Here is a 23253-nt window from a genome sequence, read left to right as displayed (position 1 = left end):
ACTTAGTTCATATCTTTAGATACAAGAAAGGAAAATTCTAGGAGAGACTTAAATTCCCCCGTTTTAATGGAGAATTTGAATATTAGCACTTAGCGCTGAAAGGACTAATATTCAGCAAGTACCTGTGTTATTACTTTATTTTATCCTCATAGTAACTCTATTTGGTCATTATTGTCAACTCTACTTACAGGTTGAAAAACCCGATTCTGAGACATTTAAGTGATTTGACTAAGAATCAGGATTATTAAAAATACCTGAAAATTAAAATAAAATTATTTAAATCTTTTATAGGCCCCAAAGATTATTTAATCAGTTTATATTCTGCCTATACAATTCCAACTTTTATGTGACACTGCCTTTAAATATTTAGCTGTTACTGGGAGGGATAAATTAGGAGTTTGGGATTAACATATACACACTACTGTATATAAAATATATAAACAACAAGGACCTAATGTATAGTACAGGAAACTATATTCAATATCTTATTCTCTAATGGAAAAGAATCTGAAAAATAATATATATATATATATATATATACACGTATAACTGAATCACTATGCTGTATACCAGAAACTAACACAACACTGTAAAGCAACTATACTTCAATTAAAAAATTTAAAAAACATTTAGCTATTACTGTTACCTATTTTTCTGTTGCCTGTTTCATTTTCATTCTAGAGGCTCTTACACCAGCATTGTGTGAATTACCCAAAAATGTATTTAACAACCAGAAGCAGTTACTAACTAGAATTTAAGTTCGTCATTATCGTTATCCATAGAATCCATGAAAGTATTGCCAATCATTAAGGTATTACTAAAAAAGTTTTTTAACAAATTAATTTTTATGCTAATGTTATGATTTTTTTATCCATTTATAAATGCTGCAGGTAAAACATGTGAGCAGGAGAAGTCATTTGGCTCTGGATATGTTGAGGAACCGATTATTTTTACAAGCGAGGTTTTGTGTATCTGTAGGGCAGAGGTGAAGAGGGTCCGAAGGACTCGACCCTGCAGGCTGCCGAGGCCTTGCTGGGGGAGGAGGGGTGGCGTTCACGGTCACGTCCGTGTTCCTGACACAGCTACCTGGACCTGAGAACACAGCGGTGGCACTTCATTGTGGTGACCGTGTCCCAGAGCCAGGCCTGTTTCTGCGGGTGGCCTTTCCTGGCTGCTGTGACGTTCGTGAGACAGGGAGGCTGGCTGACCTCCAGAAGTTGTTGCTTCTCCTTCCCTGGTTCTCCAGCAGGCCCTGTATGCAACTGAGCTTTCACAAGTGAACTGGTTGAATTTGTAGCATTTTAACCATTAATGGACGGTACGGGGAGCGGGGGAGGTTATAGCTTAGTGATGGAGCACGTGCTTAGCACGCACAAGGTCCTGGGTCCAATCCCCGGTGCCTCCATCAAAACAAAAATAAGTTAAAAAACCTAATTACCTCTCCCTCCCCCCAAAAATTACAAGTTAAAAAAATTTAAATAATAGATGATGCAGGGCTCAAAACTGTGGGCCTTGGTGGCCTCTCCTGATCCTTCGTTCCTCACCACCTCTCTCTTGTCTTTCTGTCTAAAAGGGGCTCACTCTGCATGGCATATTTGCAAATCTTTGGTGCAACAGATCCAAATGGTGTTGTAATTTACATTCCCATCTCCTCTCTGTCTCTTCCTTAATCCTGTTCTTTCCTCTCCTTTTCTGCCCTGTTGTACCTCAACACACACACGCAGTTGAAAAGCCAGGGTAAGAAGGAGAAAGAAAGGGGGAATTTGAGAGTCAGAAGGAAAGGGGACAAGACTGCTTGTATTTCCCCAAAGCAGACCACATATTTTGTGGGGAGACCCCTTTTTAAACAGCAATGTCTTCAAACAAACAAGCTCTTTACTAAAGGGTATTCACCTTCCTGCCTATCTTCCCAAAGCATTCTCTCCTTCCCACCCATGACTTCCTCTCACCAGAAGGCAGGAATACAGAACATAGGAGATGTGGCCCAAACTGCAAAGTTGGAAAGTTAGCTTTCTTAAAAGAACAGCTTTTGGTATGTGTGTTTCTATATTTTAAGCCCTATATCCCTCATATTTTAAGGACGTAGTGGGCAGTGAGCGGGAAGACTTCATCCTTTAGTAACGATCCCACTGAAACTGATTCTCCGATTTTCCCTGAGGAATCACAGAGCAGTACATAGGGCAGGGTACTAAAGAGGACACTGTGTTAGGGGACACGGCTTCTAGGGGTGTGGGTAGTGGTATATGAACAGCATTGATTAACTCTATATATATTTTCCAAAAACAGTTTTTTTCCTAAAAAAGCTAAAAAATGATATAATGATGCTGTGAATAAAAATGAATGACATAGACCAAGAAAAATCCTGTCTTACCTGTGGCATGAGCTCAATAAATATTTGTTAATTCAATAAATGAATGAATGAATGAATAAGTGGATGAATGAATGAATGAGTGGGTCTCGGCCCTCCAAGACACTTCAGAGAAAACCCAGCCTTCCTCATGCAATCGTAAAATTTGGGAACTGGGACACTTAACCAGAACACAGATTTCCAGGCTCCTCCGCTGGAGATTGTGATCTGTTTGGTCAGCACGGGGAGCGGGGAACTGTATTTTCCGCAAATGCGCCAGAGGAGTCTTGCAGCGAGTTCTGGGAGAACCGCAGTGTGGGATTTTCTCCAGCGCAGCTCTTGTCACATGGCAGTGGGGGACAGTATCAGAAACATCCTGGCAATTGGAGGGAGCGGTTTTTTGTTGTTTTTTCCTTACTAGAGTTGCTGACTGTTGAGGGTCAGTCTGGTAGTCCAAACACTCGAGATTAATGGGAGTGGTCCCAAGTTTAAGGGCATGCACATACCTCTTGTTACTCTTATTGTAACTTGCTTCATACTGTACTGTTTAGGGAGGAGGGTAATAGCTCAGTGGTAGAGCACACACTCGGCATGCAGGAGGTCCTGGGTTCAGTCCCCAGTACATGCTTTAAAAATAAATGCTATGCCTATTAACATATATATTTTACCTCCTTAAGAGAGTCTGACAGAAATTAGTCTTTTGACCTGTGTATTTTTATTACCTCAGTGACTTCTAAAGCATTTTAATAGCACAAGGGATTTTTAGGGCAATGAGATTATTCTGTATGATACTATAGTGGTGGCTACATGTCATTATGCATTTGTCAAAGCTCATAGAATGTACAACATCAAGAGTGAGCCCTAATGTAAGCGATGGACTTTGGTTGATAATGTGTCCATGTTGGTTCATCGATTGTACCAAATATGCCACACTGATGAGGGATGTTGAGGGTAGCGGAGTGTTTATGTGTGGGTGGGGAGGGCTATGTGGGAACTCTGTATCTTCTGCTTAATTCTGCTGTGAACCTGAAACTGCTCTAAAAGAATAAAGTCTATTAAAAGCAACAACAACAACAACAAAAAACGAAAAACAAAACAAAACAAAAAACAAAAAGAAGTACTTTTAATATAAAGTATGGCTGTTTACTAGCTCTCACAAAGTATATAAAATGGTAAATCTTTATTTCGTCTGCACCAAGTGTTAGTTATAATTGAGTTTAATGGAAAAGTGGGTTAGACACACCAATCTGAATTCTAGAGAGGGCATCACTCTCCTCTGCACGCTCAGACTCCCTGGCATTGGCATTGTGGAGGTGGGGGGCAGGGGGGTGTCAAGGGATGAGGTCTGGGTGGGAGTGGGAGAGGTTCGAGTCCCTCGAATGCACTCCATGCTTTGTTACGGTGCTATATTAGGGTTTCCTCAGTTTCCCAGGATTCTCCTTGAGAAGAGAGTTCTGTGATTAAATATCCTTGGGAAATGCTGCATCCTGTGGGTCCCCCTTTGGAATTAATAATGCATGCTAGTATGAGGAAAGGGAACTCAGGCTTAAAGAAATATCTTTAAAGTTTGTGTAACCCTGTTTATATGACATATTTGACCACATTTTGGGAAGTGTTTGCTTTTGCGTTTGTACGAGAAATAGCAGGTCCCATAGGAGTGGTTTTCAAAGTGCAGATTCAGGGCAGGTAGTATCAGCATCACGTGAGGACTTCAAAGAAAAGCAAATTCTCGGGCCCCACTCCAGGGGCTGTTTAATTAGGAACTCTGTAGAAGGGGCCTGCATTCTGTGTTTTAACAAGCCCTTCAGCCACTCTGACTCCTACTAAAGTTTGAAAATCACTGCTCCGGACTAACTGATTACTTTCCAGGTGTTCTGAATTCGGTAATAAAATTGTCTGCATTGGGAAGGGGATCATTTCAAAATTTTAACAGGTGTGACATTCATCTATGGGTTAAAATGCTCGTTTCTGGGCTCCACCCCGCCCTCCCCTGCGGCCTACCCGCCCCATCAGGGATCAGTGTTTCTGGGGGTGGGGAGCAGGACCCGGTTTCTCTCCAGCCGGCAGGAGGCTGCTATGCCTCCCAGACATTCGCCCTTCCTGGGTTCCTTCGAGGTTTGGATTTTGAATATTCAGAAGCCGAGGGACCTGTGCCTCTATCACATGCCTCTGTAAGAGAGGATGGCGTGAGGCTGTGTGTGAAAGGGTCTGCACTTTTATCAGAATGAAGGCATACATCCTATTGCTGATTGATGAATGAATGAATAGGTGGTTAATTTCTAATTGGATTAACGCGCAGCGGAGGTATTTATTCGATTCCCAGCACCTATTCTGGGGACATAGTGAGTGGAGCATGTTTTTCTCAGAAAGTAATGGTCCCCAGAGTAGAGGTGCCCTGGGCCATCAGAAGAGACCCTGGGGTGTTGCCTGGCCTGGCAGAAAAGTCATCAAACCAGTAGTGTGAGAGCTCCTTGAATCTGAGTGACAGCAGTCGTCTGCTGGACAGAATGCATATGCCTCTTTCTGGTTCTTAGTACCTTTAGAGGCAACTCTTTGAAGAAGTGGAAGGTGTAACATTATCCTGGGCATATTTTAAAGGCAGTCAGGGCCAATACAGAAACTTCCTTTTGTGCCCTATTCTGTAGGGAGCCTTCTGAGTTGGAAGTCTTTGTGCCGTGAACTCAAACGTCATTTACGCGTTGTTGGATACAACAGATAAACCTATGGGGTTAAAATGAGGTTTGTCTTTTATAAAAAAAAAGCCAAGGCTCAGCTCCTTAGGTATTTCCAGTGCTATTTTGAGAATAATAAATAGAAAACCAGCAGTTTTTGAACATACAATGCATAGTTGTGTATTAATACACGTATTTATGACCCGTGCTACTTTTCCGCCTGTGTTTTTAACCTTAAAAGAGACGAACTGTCACCTTTAATTCTAAAATGAGAACAGCTAAGTTCTACGACGGACTATCTGGCAGTGCCTTCATCCTGACAGCTGTGTGAAAAGCTGTATTGAGGAAATGAAAGACCGTTTAGCATTCCAGAATTTTAAATGCAGGTCCAAATCACAATTAAAAGGATCCTTGAATACACTTCAGACAGTTTTACAATCCTATTAAAAAGCGTATATCCTCACCATCACACCCATAAAAAAATACTGTTTACCTACTACTCAGAGATTATTAGTAAGTGCCAGCCAGTGACAGGCAAATATTCTGGGGTATTAAAGTTTTCTTTTTTTGTTTACATTTTTATTGATTCATAATCATATAATCATTTTACAGTGTTGTGTCAAATTCCAGTGTTCAGTACAATTTTTCAGTCATACATGGACATATACACACTCATTGTCACATTTTTTTCTCTGTGATTTATCGTAACATTTTGTGTATATTTCCCTGTGCTAAAGTTTTCTTTCCTTTGCATTCCTTGCACTCAGCCTTTTTCCTATGCAGGAGACTAGAATTATCCACTTGCATTGCTTTGGGGAAGGGATGATACAGCAGTCTGCAGATAAAAAAGGAGTCGAATTCTAAGTATTTGATTGTTTCAGCATTGGCATAGATGTGGGGAAAAAAAAGAGCTGGGCTTTGCTGTTTCTAGACTGGACGGGAGAGCTGGACCAGAGACGCGGAGGGGAAGGGTCTTCCTTCCCTTCCCTCTGCCTGGGCGGAACCAGGGGAAGCCAGAAGCCCCTCACCTTCACTATATCCACAAAGACCTTATTTCCATATTCTAAGGTTCCTGGTGGACATGCATTTTTAACAGACACTAACATAATACATCACCCAAAATGTACTATAAGAGGTTTCTCTCTTTCCTGTGGATCAATGAAGTACAGATGTGGAAATAGTGACCTCCTCTCCCTATAGGCAAGGCTGTGAGCGTGCAGAGCAGGAGTGATGTTTAGAGCCTCCCACGGGGAGCCCCTGAACTTGGGTCTTCATGTTAGAGGGATTTAGCCTGCCTCCAGCAGGGGGATGAGGCTGTGCTGGTGTGACCGTGATGGGACCCTTCTCCATAGAGACACCTGTTTACAATGCAGAAGGAGGGGTGCTAGCACATTCTAATCTGGAAATGCAAACGTTCCTTTTAAATAAAAATCTGGATGTAATCAATAAATTCCGTAGCATCTGAGAATTTGATGCTATATTAATATTTAATTTTTACTATTGAGTTAGAACTCAGTTTGAGATGGACAAAAATAATTCATGAACTCGAGTCCTTATCTTTTTGTAACCAGGTTCCTTTGGTATTTACCCAGACATATTCTCCCAAGTATCTCAGAGTTTTAGCTGGAAAAGTGAGAAGTTCCTCTTTTTTCTATTTGTCACTGTTGCACTAAACACTGCACATATGACTGTTAAAGATTTTTTTTTTTTGGCCTCTATTCTGATGGCATCTGTGATAGTTCTGGGTACAGATAAAAAATGGGTTAGTAGCAAAAATGTTTTTACCAAAGAATTTTGAATTTCTGGACGGCTGTGAGGATTTTATGTTTTATTGTTTCCTGTTAGTGAAAATAATTTTACTAACTTGTGATCAGATAATTTGTTCTGTGTTGTTTCTACATTTGTGAATTTATTGAATTTTTATAGCTTAACGTATGTAAATTTTTATAAATGCTTAAAGGAATTTTTGAAAAGTTGTTTTTATTTTGAGGGTATTGAATTCAATATCTACCTGTAAGTTCTGTGAGATTGTGCCTTACGCCTTTATATTCTTACTTATTTTTCTGTCTCCTTAATCGATCGTATGCTGAGCTAGGGATTTTATTGTTGTCGTTTTTCTGTTCTACTTGTACTTCTGCAGCTTTACCTTTTTGAATTTTAAAACTGTTATTTGGTGCATAAAGGTCCTTGAGAGATACAAAAAAATGCGTTAATGATATATGGCAAAATCATTTGGGAGTTATATCAAACCACGTAATTCAGGGAAAAAATTGTATATTTCCATATTGAGTTTATCAGTAAGGATCAGATTTGTGAAAATGCTGCAGTCAGTTTTGACCAGGACTCCCCTAGTCTGGAGTCCAATCAAATGTAAATGATTCCTGTGATAGAATGAAAAAGATGTCAGCTCCAGAGTAATAGACTATGTATTGCCCAAATATTTAAGAAGGAACGCGATCTCTGTGAACTCAAATAGAAACTTTAATCAAGCTTTAATCAAACTTGATTAAAACTTCAATGATTTTGATGTCTTATGTTTTTGTTTGAGATATTTTATTTTTTAATATTTTATATTATTTTTTTTATGGATTTTCAAAGAGAACTGGAAACGTAAGACTACTTGTTTCAAATGTTTGTGATGATACAAAACTAACAGTTCTTTCTAAATATAATTAGTTTATATTATAGGTCAGTACATGGGGAGTCAGTTTAATTTATTTGACAGCGTTTCATTTTTTAGTGACTTCCTTAAATTTTATTACCGCTGTTTCCATTTGACTTATTTCTCCACTTTTATAATTATTATTAGTGTCAATATTTAAATAGTTTAAGGGAATAAGGAAGAGGTTTTTGGAGCTTTTTTTCTAAAAGGTCTAATTAAGAACAAAGTTCCCCATTTCAGAAAAAAGGTTTTTTATTTGACAACATACTAAGCTGTAAATGATCACTCTTAAAGTGATTTTTAGCTGTGGGTTCTTCTTTTATTTATGTCTAAGATATTATATTCTACATGACTGCAAATATATTTAATGTTGCTTATTCAAATATGCGTGAAGGTTACATATTCTGAAAAGAGTCAATTTTCTGACTTAATTTAATAAGCATCAAACCAAATTTAAATATGGATGTCTTAAAAATGAACAGCCCAGGGAGCATAAATTATTCAGATACCATCAAAAGAAGGAAAAAAGCACAGCTGGTGAAGGAAATTAAAGGAATGAGAAGCCAGAAGAAATAACTACATCTAATACTTTGTATCACCTGGACTGTGCAGGCGGCGTGAAATTCTGACATTGTTTCTGGGAAGTTCCAGCCTCCTGCCGCACAGACAGCAGCAGCATCTCAGCTGCGCATCTCTCAGGCTTTGGGCACAGCTCCCTCTTTTGGTGTTTGATGACTGCAGCTAGTAGAGTGTCAGTTCTTCTTACAGAAACTAAATAATTTGATAATAATGGAGTCTGTTGTTACTGTGTTGTAGGAGCAGGTTAGAATGCTGGCACGCCACGTTGAAATCCCGATTCCAGTTTATTTCTGCTGTGGCTACTGGATCGTGTGCCCTCCTTATTTTCTGCTCACACGGGCTTGGGTCAGCGGTTCTCAATGTCTAGTGTGCACTTCTTTACCCTTTCTTGTTTACTGAAGTATAGCTGATTTACAATGAATGTTAGCTTCTGGTGTACAGTATGGTGATGCAATTATATATATTCACTTTTCATATTCTTTTCCATTACTGTTTATTACAGGATATTGAGTATATTCCCTATGCTGTACAATAGAACTTTATTGTTTATCTGTTTTATATACAGTAGTTAGTATCTGCTAATCCCAAGCTCCTAATTTATCTCTCTTCCATCCCCTTTCCCCTTCCAGTAACCATGTTTGTTTTCTATGTCTGTGAGTCTGTTTCTGTTCTGTAAATAAGTTCATTTGTGTCTTTTTTTAAGATTCCATATAGAAGTGATGTCATATGGTATTTGTTTTTCTCTGTCTGACTTACTTCACTTAGAATGATATCTCCAGCTCCATCTATGTTGCTGCATATAGCCTTATTTCATTCATTTTTATGGCAGAGTAGTATTCCATTGTACATATATACCACAACTTCTTTATCCAGTCATCTGCTGATGAACATTTAGGTTTCCATGTCTTGGCTATTATCAGTAGTGCTGCTGTGAACATTGAGGTGTGTGTGTCTTTTCCAATTAGAGTTCCCTTTGGATATATGCCCAGGAGTGGGATTGCTGGATTATATGGCAACTGTACTTTTAGTTTTTAAAGGAACATCCATACTGTCCTCCATAGTCGTTGTACCAATTTACACTCCCACCAACAGTGTAGAAGGTTTCCTTTTCTCCACACCCTCTCCAGCATCAATTATTTGTGGACATTTTAATGATAGCTGTTCTGACCAGTGTGAGGTGGTAACCTCATCATAGTTTTGATTTGTATTTCTCTAATATTTACCAATACTGAGCATCATTCTAAGTGAAGTAAGTCAGACAGAGAAAGACAAATACCATATGACATATTGGCTATCTGTGTGTCTTCTTTGAAGAAATATTTATTTAGATCTTCTGCCAATTTTTTGATTGGGTGGTTTGTTTGTTTTGATATTGAATTGTAGGAGCTATTGGTATATTTTGGAAATTAAGCCTTTGTCGGTTGCATCGTTTGCAAATATTTTTCCCAATCAATAGGTTGTCTTTTCATTTTGTTAATGGTTTCCTTTGTTGTGCAAAAACTGATTAGTTTGAATAGGTCCCATTTGTTTATTTTTGCTTTTATTTCTATTGCCTTGGGAGACTGACCTAAGAAAATATTAGTATGATTTATGTCAAAGAATATTTTGCTTATGTTTTCTTCTAGGAGTTTTATGGTCATATCTTATATATAAGTCTTTAAGCCATTTTGAGTTTATTTTTGTGTGTGGTGTGAGGGAGTGTTCTAACTTCACTGATGTACATGCTGCTGTCCAGCTTTCCTAACAACACTTGCCAAAGAGACTGTCTTTTCTCCATTATATGCTCATGCCTCCTTTGTTGAAGATTAATTGGCTGTAGGTGTGTAGGTTTATTTCTGGCTCTTTATTCTGTTCCATCGATCCATATGTCTGATTTTGTGCCAATACCATGCTGTTCTGATTACTGTAGCTCTGCAGTGTTGTCTGAAGTCTGGGAGGGTCATTCCGACGGCTTTGTTCTTTTTCCTCAGGATTGCCTTGGCAATTCTGGGTCTGTTTATGGTTCCATATAAATTTTAGTATGATTTGTTCTAGTTCTGTAAAAAATGTCCTGGGTAATTTGATTGAGATCCTACTAAATCTGTAGATTGCCTTGTGTAGTATGGACATTTTAACAATATTAATTCTTCCAGTCTAAGAGCATGGGATATCTGTCTGTTTTTTTTTTTAACTCATCTTCCGTTTCACTTATTTGTGTTTTATAGTTCTCAGCGTGTAAGTCTTTCACCTCCTTGGTCAGGTTTATTCCTAAATATTTTATTTTTTGATGTGATTTTAAAGGGGATTTTTTTTTCACTTTCCCTTTCTGATATTTCATTGTTAGTATAAAGAAATGCAACAGACTTCTGTATGTTAATCTTGTATCCTGCTGCTTTGCTGAATCTGTGTATTAGTTCTGGTAGTTTTTGTGTGGAGTCTTTGGAGTTTTCTATATATTTCTTTTTCTTGTCTGAGTGCTGTGACTAGGACTTCAAATACTGTGTTGAATAGAACAAGAACTTGTCTTGTTCCAGATGTTAGCAGGAAGGTTTTCAGCTTTTCACCATTAAATATGATGTTGGCTGTGAGTTTGTCATAAAAGATTTTTATTGTGTTGAGATATGTGCCCTCTATACCCACATTGGTAAGAGTTTTTTAAATCATACATGGATGCTGAATTTTATCAAATACTTTTTCTGCATCTATTGAGATGATCATGTGGTTTTTGTCCATTTTTTGTTGATGTGTATCACATTGATTGATTTGCATATGTTGAACCATCCTTGTGACTCTGGGGTGAATCCAACTTGATTGTGGTGTATCATCTTTTTTAAAACTTTTTAATTTATTTATTTTTATTGAAGTATGATCTTTTTTATGTGTTGTTAGATTCAGTTTGCTTATTTTTTTTTAACATTTTTTATTGATTTATAATCATTTTACAATGTTGTGTCAAATTCCAGTGTTCAGCACAATTTTTCAGTCATTCATGGACATATACTCACTCATTGTCACATTTTTTTCTCTGTGAGTTATCATAACATTTTGTGTATATTTCCCTGTGCTATACAGTGTAATCTTGTTTATCTGTTCTACAATTTTGAAATCCCAGTCTATCCCTTCCCACCCTCCACCCCTCAGTTTGCTAATATATTGTTGAGAATTTTGCATCTATATTCATCAAAGATACTGGTCTGTAACTTTCTTTTTTGGTGGTGTCTTTGTCTGGCTTTGGCATCAGGGTGGTAGTGGCTTCATAGAATGAGTTTGGGAGTGTTCCCTCCTCTTCAGTCTTTTGCAGGAGTTTGAGAAGAATCAGCGTAAGCTGTTCTTTGCATGTTTGGTAGAATTCCCTAGTGAAGCCATCTGGTCCTGGACTTTTATTTGCAGGGAATTTTTTTAAATTACAGATTCTATTTCACTTCTATTGATCACTGTGTTCAAATTATCTATTTCTTTTTGATTCAGTTTGGTAGGCTGCATGTTTCTGGAAAACTTGTCCATTTCTTCTGGGTTGTCCAGTTTGTTGTCATATAGTTGTTCACTGTCTGCTCTTACGTCCTTCTTTGCCTTGCTTTACGAATTTTGTTTTAAAGTCTACTTTGTCTGATATGAGTATTGCTACACCCGGTTTCTTTCCATTTCCATTTTCGTGAAATATCTTTTTCCATCCTCTCACTTTCAATCTATATGTGTCCTTCACTCTAAAGAAGGTCTCTTGTATGAAGCATATTGAAGGCTCTTGTTTTTATTATCCAATCTGCCACTCTGTGTCTTTGATTAGAGCATTAATCCATTGATGTTTATGGTAATTATTGATATATATGTTTGGATTGCCATTTTAAACCTTGTTTTCTGTTTGATTTTGTATTTCTCCTTTGTTCCTTTCTTTTCCTTTTTGTTTTTCCTTTTGTGGTTTGATAGTTTTCTTTTGTATTACGCTTGTGTTCTCTCTTTTTGTTTTTTGTGAACCTATTGTATGTTTTTGATTTGTGGTTACCCTGTTTTCCAAGTATGTGAACCCACTACTATTCCTACTTGCTTTAGACTGGTAGTCATATAGGCTCAAATATATTCTATATTCCCCACATTTTGATGTCCTCTCTTATATCTTCATATTTATCTTTTTGCTGTACATCATACTTATCATTGTTTTCACATTTTTTTGGTTTTTAAAAATCTGTGTGCTGGCTTATTTAAGTGATTTACTTTCCAATTGTGATATTCTCTTTCCTATAGATTCTTGCTTCTTTTCTATTTAGAGAAGATCTTTCAATATTTCTTTTAGGATAGGTTTGGTATTGCTGAACTCTTTCAGTTTTTGCTTGTCTGAGAAATTCTTTATCTCTCTTTTTATATCTCCTTCTATTCTAAATAATAATCTTGCTGGGTGAAGTATCCTAGGTTCCAGGACTTTGAATGTATCTTGCCGCTCCCTTCTGGCCTGTAATATTTCTGTAGAGAAATCAGCTGAGATCCTTATGGGAGGGTCCCTTGTAATTAACTATTTTTCTCTGGCTGCCTTTGGAATCTTCTCCTTAACTTTTAGTTTGTGTCCATCTGAATGACACAAGGAGCTCACAGAAACACCGTGGAGCCATTGGCTGCATTTCTGATTCAAAAGGGCTGGGATGGGGCCTGAGAACCTGCATTTCTGACAACTTCCTGGCCGCTGACGGGTTTGGTCCTGAACTATATTTGGAGATCTGCTAGTCTAGTGAATTTCAGGAGAGTTATGTGATTCCAGCATATGAAGACCAGAGACAGTTTACATAATATTTGTCACAAAGATATGTCTTCATAAGAGTGGGTTATGATTTTCCTCATATTTCCAAAATTGGACATGGGACTTTTTTAAATGTTGACAATGGCAAATAAGAAAATTTTTAAATGATCATACTCTTTTTTGTCTAATAAAATTTTAAACATTAATTGCTTTTCAAATACCATGTGTATTTTTAATAATTAGTATTAGTTAATTAAACAAAGTGTCGTTTATTTGCCCACATTTAAGGTATTTATATACACCTGTAGCTAGAAATTGTTATTCAATCTATGCTCTAAATATTTATTTTTCATTAAAGTTAGTGGTCCACACCATTCCCTGCTCATGTCAGAGACCCTGAAGATGACATATAAATAGGACCTTGGGGACAGATTGCTTACACTACCTTGTCTCCGCTTGCTTCATACTTCCCTTAATACCTACAAACTAGGACTTCCCTGGTTTGGAGTCCAATAAAATATAAACAGTCCCTGGCATAGAACTGGAAGCTGTGAATTCCAGAGTAACTTCCAAGTATGTAGTCAATAATCTGATCTGCACAGGTTTATTGCATGCCTGGTAAATGACAAGCATTTCTGTGCAAGTAATTTATTTAATCCTCATAATGAATGTATTATTCCAATTTCACCAGTAAGGAATGGGATTTAACCCTAAGAAATGATTCACTCAGGTCACAACAGACAGAAAGAGGCACTTCGAGGATCTGAGCCTGAACCTTCTGATGCCTGGTTGAATCTTCCTACAACTTTGTTTCTATTTTAAAAAGAAATCAAAGAAGGTAAAGAAAAGTTATTATTCGTGCAATTATTTTTTTAAACTACTCACAACATACTGATTTTACATGAATGAATTTGGAGTGCTAATTGGGAGAAACTGATTCCAACTCAGGATGAAATAGTGTTTGTTTGTTTTCATTTTTAGATTTCTGTTTTAGCCAATGACAGGAATAAGGAAGCTTTTTGCCTTTTAAACGCTCTAAACCTTTTGCAAAGCTGATAAGATACGGACACTTTTCTCATTGAAAAGGCACATCTACACAAATACACAACATTTTCTAGTTTTCAAGGGGTTTACAGAGCCCCCTGAAGAGTTCCTTGATTCTCAAAGAGGCCCCTGACCCTAAGGTAAAGACCACCTTCCTGGGCTGCTGAGCCCAAGTGTGGGGAGGGACGGTGGGAATCTTTTAACAGCTACGTAAGATTGAAAAGCAACTTCTTGGATTTTTTTTTCCTTTGGAAGTAAAGGTGTTAAAATCTTTGTAACAACTAGCCTACCACCTTAATGAAGTGAGCTAAATAGTAACTAAGATCTCACTTATAAATATCGTGGTGAGCTTGGTTTGAAAGAGGAAAGGACAGAAGACTAGATAAGCATGATACAGAGGGCGGAATTGAGAGAGATTAAGAGAAGGGACTGGGAATGGTTGGAGAGGAGGAACAGAAGTGGGAGGCAGGTGGAAACGAGACGGAGAGGCAGGGAGGGGCCGGCCTGAGACCTGCAGAGAGGGGACACCCTGGAGGAAGAGGAAGGCAAAGAGGTGGGAAGTAAGAAACAATTATGGAGCGATTCTCCTCCACCCTGATTTTTGTTCCCATTAGGGACTGTTTCCACAGGCATGATGCCCATGCCTGTCATCAGAATTCAATTCTAAGTATAAAGCAATAGACCCTGACGTTTTCCCTAGAGTTACATTCTTTCTATTAAAATCCACCAGGATGCAGAGTAATGAATGTGCTTAACAGCCAAATATAGAAATCTACATAATTGATCTCCCCCCAAATAAACCGTTTAGGAGATGTGGGAAAGCTTACCCACCTCCTGAATAACTACCCCAGAACCAAGAGGACACACATACACACACGCACACAGACACACACCCCTACATACACACAACAGTACAAAATCAAGACTGTAGAAAAATATTTCTTCAATTATCAGCTGCTGTTTCAAGACAATAAGTGGACAGATGAATCATGGTTGCTCCTGGAAATATTTAAATTGCTTAACAGACAGAATTTCCTAAGGTCATGCGGCTGGGAAGCCTGAGTGTCTGGGAGTTAGTGTTTGTGGGAAGAGCAAATATAGCACCAACTGTGGCAGAATTAGCAAGGGTGGCTGCAGTCTGGACTCCCTCTGCCTGAGCTCCTTGCAGTTGACATGGAGGTCCTCTCAGCAGAAGAAGGGGGTGTTTCCCCTGCTGGGACAGGGCTGGCCTGGTGACTTGCTTTGGGAGGGATGTGGTGGCAGTACCAGTGCCCCAGGCAGGATGCCAAAGCTGACCCTCAGATCACCGCCGAGACACTGAGAAAGCCCAGCAGAGGCCAGCAGACTGTGCAGCCGATCTCAGCTGAGCCCAGCCCTGGTGGCCAACCCCCGGAATCCGAGCTAAGCCACTGAACCTGGAACCCAGCCGCAGGTGACTGACACACCAGCCTGCATTTACAGAGAGGGCGATTATCTGTCGGGTGCTCAGCTCAGCATCTTAGACACAACATCTCAGCGAGTCCTCTGACCAGCTCAGGGATACAGGCACTCTTAATTATCTCCATCTCACGGAAAACTCCCCAAAACTGATGCCCTGGTCTCTGGAGCCTGATGGCGAAACTCTAACATGTGTGGCCTCCATCGGAATTTGCTGCTTAGTGGATCCCAAGAAACTGGGACAGCTGGAAGGATTAGGACATTCTGGAGGGTTCCTCTTGTTACTTGGTCTCTTTAAACTTAGCAGGAAGGCAAGACTTCCCAAACCTTCTTCCCCAAGAAACTACTTCTGGGGCTGAGTGTGCTGTCCTCCCGGGTTCCACTTCCCACTTCCTGTTTCCTGCCACCATTGCAGTTGGTGGGGAGCACATGTCTCTCTCCAAAAGTGCTGGCAGCTTGGGGGGGTAGGTGGTTGGCAGTGGGTAGGACACTTGCATCTTAGTTTTTAAAAAAAAACAACTGTGTAGTATTCATAATATATTCAAATAATATATATATATATATATATCTTTCTTTTTTTATAAAGAAGAAAACACACATACATGGCCACCCAAATCAAGGGCCAGTGTAGCTTACTCCTGAGTTACCGCCACCCCCAGAGTCCGTGCTCCAGGCCGAGCAGTGTAATTCCTTCAAGGCAGTGTCTTAAAAAGTCTGTGACGCTTGAGGGAGTGATGACAGCGAGGTGTCTCCAGGGCATCAGCTATTTATGCAGCCCTTAGAACTGTTGTTCGTCTGTGTCCTCCAAAAATAGTACTTTATTTCCCCATGAGTACGAAATCTCCTTATTTTACATTTATTAGCCAAAGCCCATTTTTTTTTTCCCCAGTGAGTCAGATCCAGCCAATTCAAGTTCTTTTATACATGTGGGTCTTTTGAGGCTTCAGAAATTTGAACAAAATCCCCACTGAAAGCCAAGTTTTCCCAGATATTTTCATTGGCCAGACGCCCCGCTTGTTGGCTTAATAAGGTCATGAATAGGGCTGTTGGTTAAATGACAGGTCAGCTGGGCTTCCTGTTTCTTGTCCTTGTTAAGAGGTCTCATCTCTCCTTCATGGCTGTAGTGAGCAGGAGGCAGGAAAGCAGAGCGGCTGACACCTGAGCGGCACCTGCTGCTCGCCAGTGCACTTCTAATTCTTTATGTTATGTCTTCCCAAGTCTCTTGTGCCAGCTTCAAACCAGGCAGCCTGGCCCGGGAGCCCGCATTCTGCTTTAAACCATTCTGCGGGTTGAAAACATGACTCTGTCCCAAAGCCACCCCTTCCCTGAAATATTGCCTGTGATACTAATACACAAAAGAATGGAGATGTGTATATATATATATATATATATATATATATATATATATATATATATGTAAAATTTTTATCTGAGTATAATTGGTTTACAGTGTTGTGTTAGTTTCTGGGGTACAACATAGTGATTTGGTTATACATATGTATTCTCTTACAGATTTTTTCCATTATAGGTTATTACAAGGTACTAAATATAGTTTCCTGTGCTATAAAGTAGGACGCGGTTTGTTTATTTTATATATGGTAGTGGGTATCTGCTAATCCCAAACCCCTAATTTGTTCCTCCCTACCTTTTCCCCTTTGGTAACTATGAGTTTGTTTTCTATGTCTGTGAGTCTGTTTTTGTTTTGTAAATAAGTTCATTTGTATCATTTGTTTAGATTCCACATATGTGATATCATATGGTATTTGTTTTTCTTTGCCTGTTCACTAAGTATAATACTCAAGGTCCACCCACATTACTGCAAATGGCATTATTTCATTCTTTTTATGGCTGAGTAATATTCCAGTGTGTGTGTGTGTGTATATACCACATCTTTTTAAAATAAGAATGGATAATGAAATAAATGTAAGATTTCTTCAAGTGCCCTACGTTTCGTATTTCAACTTCATTTTCTCTTTTACATTTCCCTTTGTTCTGAGCTGTCTCAGGGACTTAACCTTAATCTTCCCGCCCCTGGTCCTGCCATGACTCAACCCCCGTCCTTCTGCCCCTGGTCCTGCTGTGACGTTAGCCTGGTCCCCTTGCCCCGGTACCCCTGCCCCCCGGGCCTGCGGTGACCCCGGCGTCGCGCTCACCGCAGTTGTCCTCGTCCGCCCGGTTCCCGCAGTCGTCCACGCCGTTGCAGTGCAGAAGCTGAGGCAAGCACTTGGTGGTGTTCCCGCAGGGGAAGTAGCCCAGGGCGCACGGGGCATCCTGCCCACTCGTGGGAGCGACTGTGACGAGGGAAGGGGAGAGGGTCACACAAGGCACTGCTGAGACTGCTTCCCCCGCCTCTGCAACCCCGGTCCGCCCATCCCTGCGGGTGCCGCCCTCCCTGCCGCAGCCCCAGCTGCTCCCTCGCCCGACGCCCCCGACTCTCCAAGACCCGCCACCCCAGTGGGTGTTCTTTTCCGTGTCCCCGGAAGATGTCCCTAGAAGATGCCAGGAGTCTCTTTCCTCTGCCTCTTGTCAGGTTTCCCGCCAGGACTGTCCCCGCCATCCGTCTCCTATGAAATTCCTGCCCATACTTTACAGTTGAGCTCAATTCCCCTCTTCTCCAAAAATCTTTTAGCCAGTCATTTAAAACCTCAGGACTTTTTTGCATCCTGACTGTTGGCGCAGAATCAAGGCTCATCTGGTTCTGGAGGAGGAGGAAGAGGAAGGATGCCAGGAAGGCACCCTGCTCACTCACAGGTGGGATGGCTCCTCAGGGTGAGGTTCTGTGCCAGACTTTGTGCACAGAGCGCTGAATGAAACAGAGTTCCTGTCCTTTTCACACTGTCTTCTTTCTCTTAGTGACAAGCATTAAGGTTCCTCCATGTCTTTTCATGGCTTAGTAACTCACTTCTTTTCACTGCTGAATAATATTCCATTGTCTGAATGTACTAGAGTTTATCTATACATTCACCTAAGGACATCTTGATTGTGTCCAAATTTTGGCAGTTTTGAATAAAGCTCCCAGTAACATCTATGTACAGGTTTTTGTGCAGATGGATATAAATTAACTATGCCATTTTAAAACCTGAGATTTATATAATTTCAAAGATAGAGGGTAGAATCCAAGATAATTCTATTGCTTAGTATCCTTACCAAGTTTATAAATCTTTGGGACTTTCAAAAATAATCGTCAATTTTAAAGAAATAAAAACAGAATAGTTTGAACAGTCAATAATGCTTATTGTGTAAAAACGTATTTGTGGTCTATCATCAAAACATAAGAAGAATAAAAGTGGCTATTTCCTTTGTAAGATACAGTGGGACATTCTAATACAGGGAAGTGACATTTCTCATAAGGCAGCAATTCACCTAGGTCAGGTTTTTACTGTGCTTGTTTCAGAGCACATAATTTGATGAAGGAAATAGTCAAATCTATATACTAAGAAGCTTCTTGTAAATAGTGTTCTCACTTGTGAAATTACTTAAAAATTATCAATCTTTTCTCAAAACATTGATTAAAGCAAAGTCGAAACAAAGGATTTGTATGCCCCAGGATGTCATTAGTAGAACATCACACATTTCAGAGACCTGAAGTGTGTATCTAAATAAACTGATCTGTGTTGAGACTGACTTTTTTATTTTTATTGATTATTTTAAAAGCAAACTTTAAAAAGGGTTAAAAAGGGTTTCAGAAAAATTCTTTGGTGAATTGTCAGCCTTCAGCCACAGTGCCTGTTTGAAGATATTTTAACTAGACATACCTGCCTGTGTTTTCATGCTGCTGTTCTGAAAATTCTTCTCTGAGTAACTTACTCTTAGGAATATTTTGCTTTTATGTACTGTCTTTAAAATTTCTATTTAGAAGCAGATATAGTTCGTTAATGATTGTATCATGCAATTAAGTCCTATATTTTCATAACATTATGATTCAAGAAATATTTTTGAAATCTTAAATAGTAAGTGATATCTTTCAAATAAGTTTTTTTTTTTATTTCGAGATGATCTCAAACTTAAAGTTGCAAATATAGTATAAAGAACATTTTTCCACCGTTCTTGAACCATTTGAGATTAAGTTCCTGACCAGATACCCCTAAAAACTTTGGCATGTATTTCCTGTTAAAAAGAACATTCTCCTACAAGATGGACATTCCCCATACTAGAACCATCAAGATCAGAAAAGTAACATTGATATCTTGTTGCCTTTTAAAGCTCAGAACCCATTCAAGTTTCACATATCACCCCCAGAACATCCTTCATAGTAAAGGATTCAGTTTACAATCACTCCTTGCATTTTGTTGTCACAGTTCTTTAGTTTCCTTTGAACTGAAATCATTCCTCAGTCTTTCCTCATCTTTCATGTCCTTGACACTTTCGAAAATTGCAGGTGAATTACTGTGAATGCTCCCGAATTTTGGTTTATTTCATCATAAGCAGATTTAGGTTATGCAATGGGAGTGTTTTTTTTTTAAACTAGGACCATTTATAACTCCAATATGTATACAGAAATGTTTGCCTAAGTTCTGTTGAAGCTAATATTGCTACAGCTGTAATACTATGCTTATAAACACTAGTTCAAAATTACTGTGTTCATCAGCTTGGCCTCATTATTTTTATTGATTGGTTATAATAAATACATTTTATAAATGTGTTGAGAAGTTTGAAAGCCATCGATCACTTAGCTTCCTTCTTCAGTTACATGCCTTGGCTTTTCTGTCCACCAAACTCATTATTCTATGTATGACAAGCAGTTGCCTATTATAGAATTCATATAAATTCAAGGTTTCTCAAACTTTAAAAATCTTTCCCTGGTTTTGATGATCAAATATATTTTATAAATGCATTTCTGGAGATTCTGATATATTTCTCAAAGAGGTAAACATATATCTTGCAAAAGATTATCTTTTGAAAAAAATATAATTAATTTATAATATATTAATTTCAGATGTACAACATGGTGGTTCAAAATATTTATGGATTATACTCCATTTAAAGTTATCATAAACTATTGACTGTATTCTTTATGCTATACAATACATTCTTGTAGCTTATTTATTTTATACATAGTACTTTGTACCTCTTAACCCCCTACCCCATCTCATCCCTCACTCCTTCTGTCTCCTCACTGAAAACCACTAGTTTGTTCTCTGTATCTGTGAGTTCCTTTTTGTTTTGTTTTATTTGTTCATTTCACTTTTTAAATTCCACATGTAAGTGATAACACACAGTATTTGTCTTTCTCTGTCTGACTTTTTTCACCAGGCATACTATCCTCTAGGTCCATCCACATTGCTGCAAATGGCAATATTTCATTATATTTTATGGCTGAGTAGTATTCCATTATATATATGTACCACCTCTTCTTTATCCAGTCATCTGGTGGGGGACACTTAGGTTGCCTCCATGTCTTGGCTATTGTAAATAGTGCTGCTATGAACGTTGGGGTGCATGTATCTTTTCCAATTAGTGTTTTCATTTTCTTCAGATATATACCTAGGAGAGGAATTTATGGATCATAGGGTAGTTCTATTTTTAGTTTTTTGAGGAACCTCCATACTGTTTTGCACAATAGCTGCATCAAATTACATTCCCACCAACAGTGTAGGAGGGTTCCCTTTTCTCCACATCATCACCAGCATTTGTTATTTGTATTCTTTTTGATGTCAGCCATTCTGACAGATACGAGTTGATACCTCATTATGGTTTTGATTTGCATTTCTCTGATGATTAGTGATGTTGAACATCTTTTCATGTGCCTGCTGGCCATCTCTGAAAATCTCTGTTTAGATGTGTCATTTGGCTCTAAATAAAGAAGACTCAATGATTAATGATTTCTGGATGTCAGGCCTAAACAGGGGGAAAAAAGCACTTTTCCTCTCTCTGTTTATGTTCCTCTCAGATGTGGGTGGATTTGCAAACTCACACGCACCAAGCTTTGAAGCACATAGGAAGGAGAGAGCAGAAGAAAGACAATGAATTCTTCATTTGAATCCCCCTTTTTTTACTTATTTTAAAATTAAGTTTATTTAGTCCTAAATGCCATAGCAAGCTCTTTTCAGATGAAGATTGCATCAGTGAGATAGAAAAGTTTAAGAAAATGGGATTTAGTGCAAATGTTGGTCGATGTATTTCTAAATAAGTTTTTGAAGGCTTTCTGACCACAATAAATGAAGTGTTAAATGTATCTGGATACACAGATGCACTGGGAATTTGTCGGGCAGTGGGACCAGGAAATTAATAATTTCAGCAGAGACTGGGTAGCAGTAGGCTCAGAACTGAATTACAACACTTGGCAGAGCTCTAGAAATGCAGGGGACAGTCGATGATGGTGACAGCGTGGTGGCACTGGCTCTGTCAGCATGGTGTAAGTTCATACGTAATATTGGTATAAGTGCATCTTGCTTTGAGAGATACTTGGAACTAATTTTTTATGACTACAGTTGTTTACTTTGAATACTCTCATCTCATACAAAAGTCACTCATAATATAAGAAATTTTGTAAATGATTTTTTTAAAGCACCCTAACTGAAAAATTACTCCAGTGCATAAAAATTCAAATAAATATTAATGAAAAATTGAAGCAATTGGGGAAAAATGCTTAATAATTTTAACTGCAACAACAGAAACATTTTTGATGAAGCACTTCAATCGCTTCCTTCTCCTGGAAATCCTTTGAGATCAAGTGGATGGAAAAACAGGGAACAGTCACATATGCTGATTGCCAAGTGAGACACAGTACTGAGGGAAAATCAGTGCCTTTCTTTTTTTCTGCCAGAGAACAAATTATTGTCATTCCCGTATGACTAAATATGTGTACGTGCCTTGAATGCACTTTGTGGGGCTGTGGGAGCTGTCATACACCAGAAGGAAAAAATGGTGCAGACTTTGTGCAGTGCCCTAGCTTTCTCTTCAACTTAATTGGGTCCCCATGTAATTCAAGGGCCAAAACTAAAAAGCATGAAGCATTTTTACAATGTGGTTTTGAGGAAACTGCTCTGGTTTCCATATAGTAAGGTGACTACGCTGTGGCTGTCTGTCATCATTTGGTTGGGGGGAGGGGTCATGATTTGACCTGAGTTATGCCCAAGTGTTGAATCCCTCCATCAGAACTAAAATCTTAAGGGTTTCAATAAACATTTCTGGAAGCTACATTCCTAGTGATTTATCATCAATGGAATAAAACTTAGCTTTGGCTTTTTAATAGACCTTGCCTGAAACACACAAGCACTTACTATTGCATCTAGGGAAATCATTTTCTGTGGAAAACACCAACTCGGTGAAATTATAACCCTCATTCTGTAACAACATTAAATGTTAATGTGGAAAATGTTACCATGGTTACTGTGGAATCAGTGCAGTCACTGCATTAAAGGCAGCTCTGTATACTTACGTTCAAAATCAAGGAGGTGAGTGTACTCGGTACGTTTCATTGTTTCTAGTGTTTCTGAATAGCTAAGACTTAGGCAAGCACTAAGAGAAGAGTTCCACTGGATTCTACGACTTATATCCAGCCTTTGAGATCCCTTTTATAATCAATGGAAAATGTGCAATATTCCTATTTTCTTGGGTAACTACCCATGGTATCAAAAATATAGAGGAGGTTTGCTAAGATACTTTGTTAGGAAGTAAAATTAAAAATAAAAAAACAAGGGAATATATCCAGAGAAAAATCTAATTTGAAAAGATACATGCACCTCAATGTTCACAACAGCACTATTTATAGTAGCCAAACATGGAAGCAACCTAAATGTTCATTGACAGATGACTGGTTAAAGATACATATACATGTATCTTGTGTGTGTGTGTGTGTGTGTGT

General features: G+C 38.7%; 1 protein-coding gene across 1 annotated transcript in view; it reads right to left on the bottom strand.

Moving 5' to 3' along the window:
- RXFP1 (relaxin family peptide receptor 1) overlaps positions 1–23253 on the bottom strand; it is a 93220-nt gene that overhangs the window by 49608 nt on the left and 20359 nt on the right. The window contains exon 2 of the mRNA XM_072974902.1: positions 17600–17737. Coding sequence (XP_072831003.1) covers positions 17600–17737 — 138 coding nt within the window. The remainder of the gene's footprint in view (positions 1–17599; positions 17738–23253) is intronic.

Source organism: Vicugna pacos, chromosome 2, assembly GCF_048564905.1.
Source record: "Vicugna pacos chromosome 2, VicPac4, whole genome shotgun sequence".
NCBI classification, from domain to species: domain Eukaryota; kingdom Metazoa; phylum Chordata; class Mammalia; order Artiodactyla; family Camelidae; genus Vicugna; species Vicugna pacos.
The sequence above is the reverse complement of the archived record's forward strand: the minus strand, read 5'-3'. Positions and strand labels throughout refer to the sequence as shown.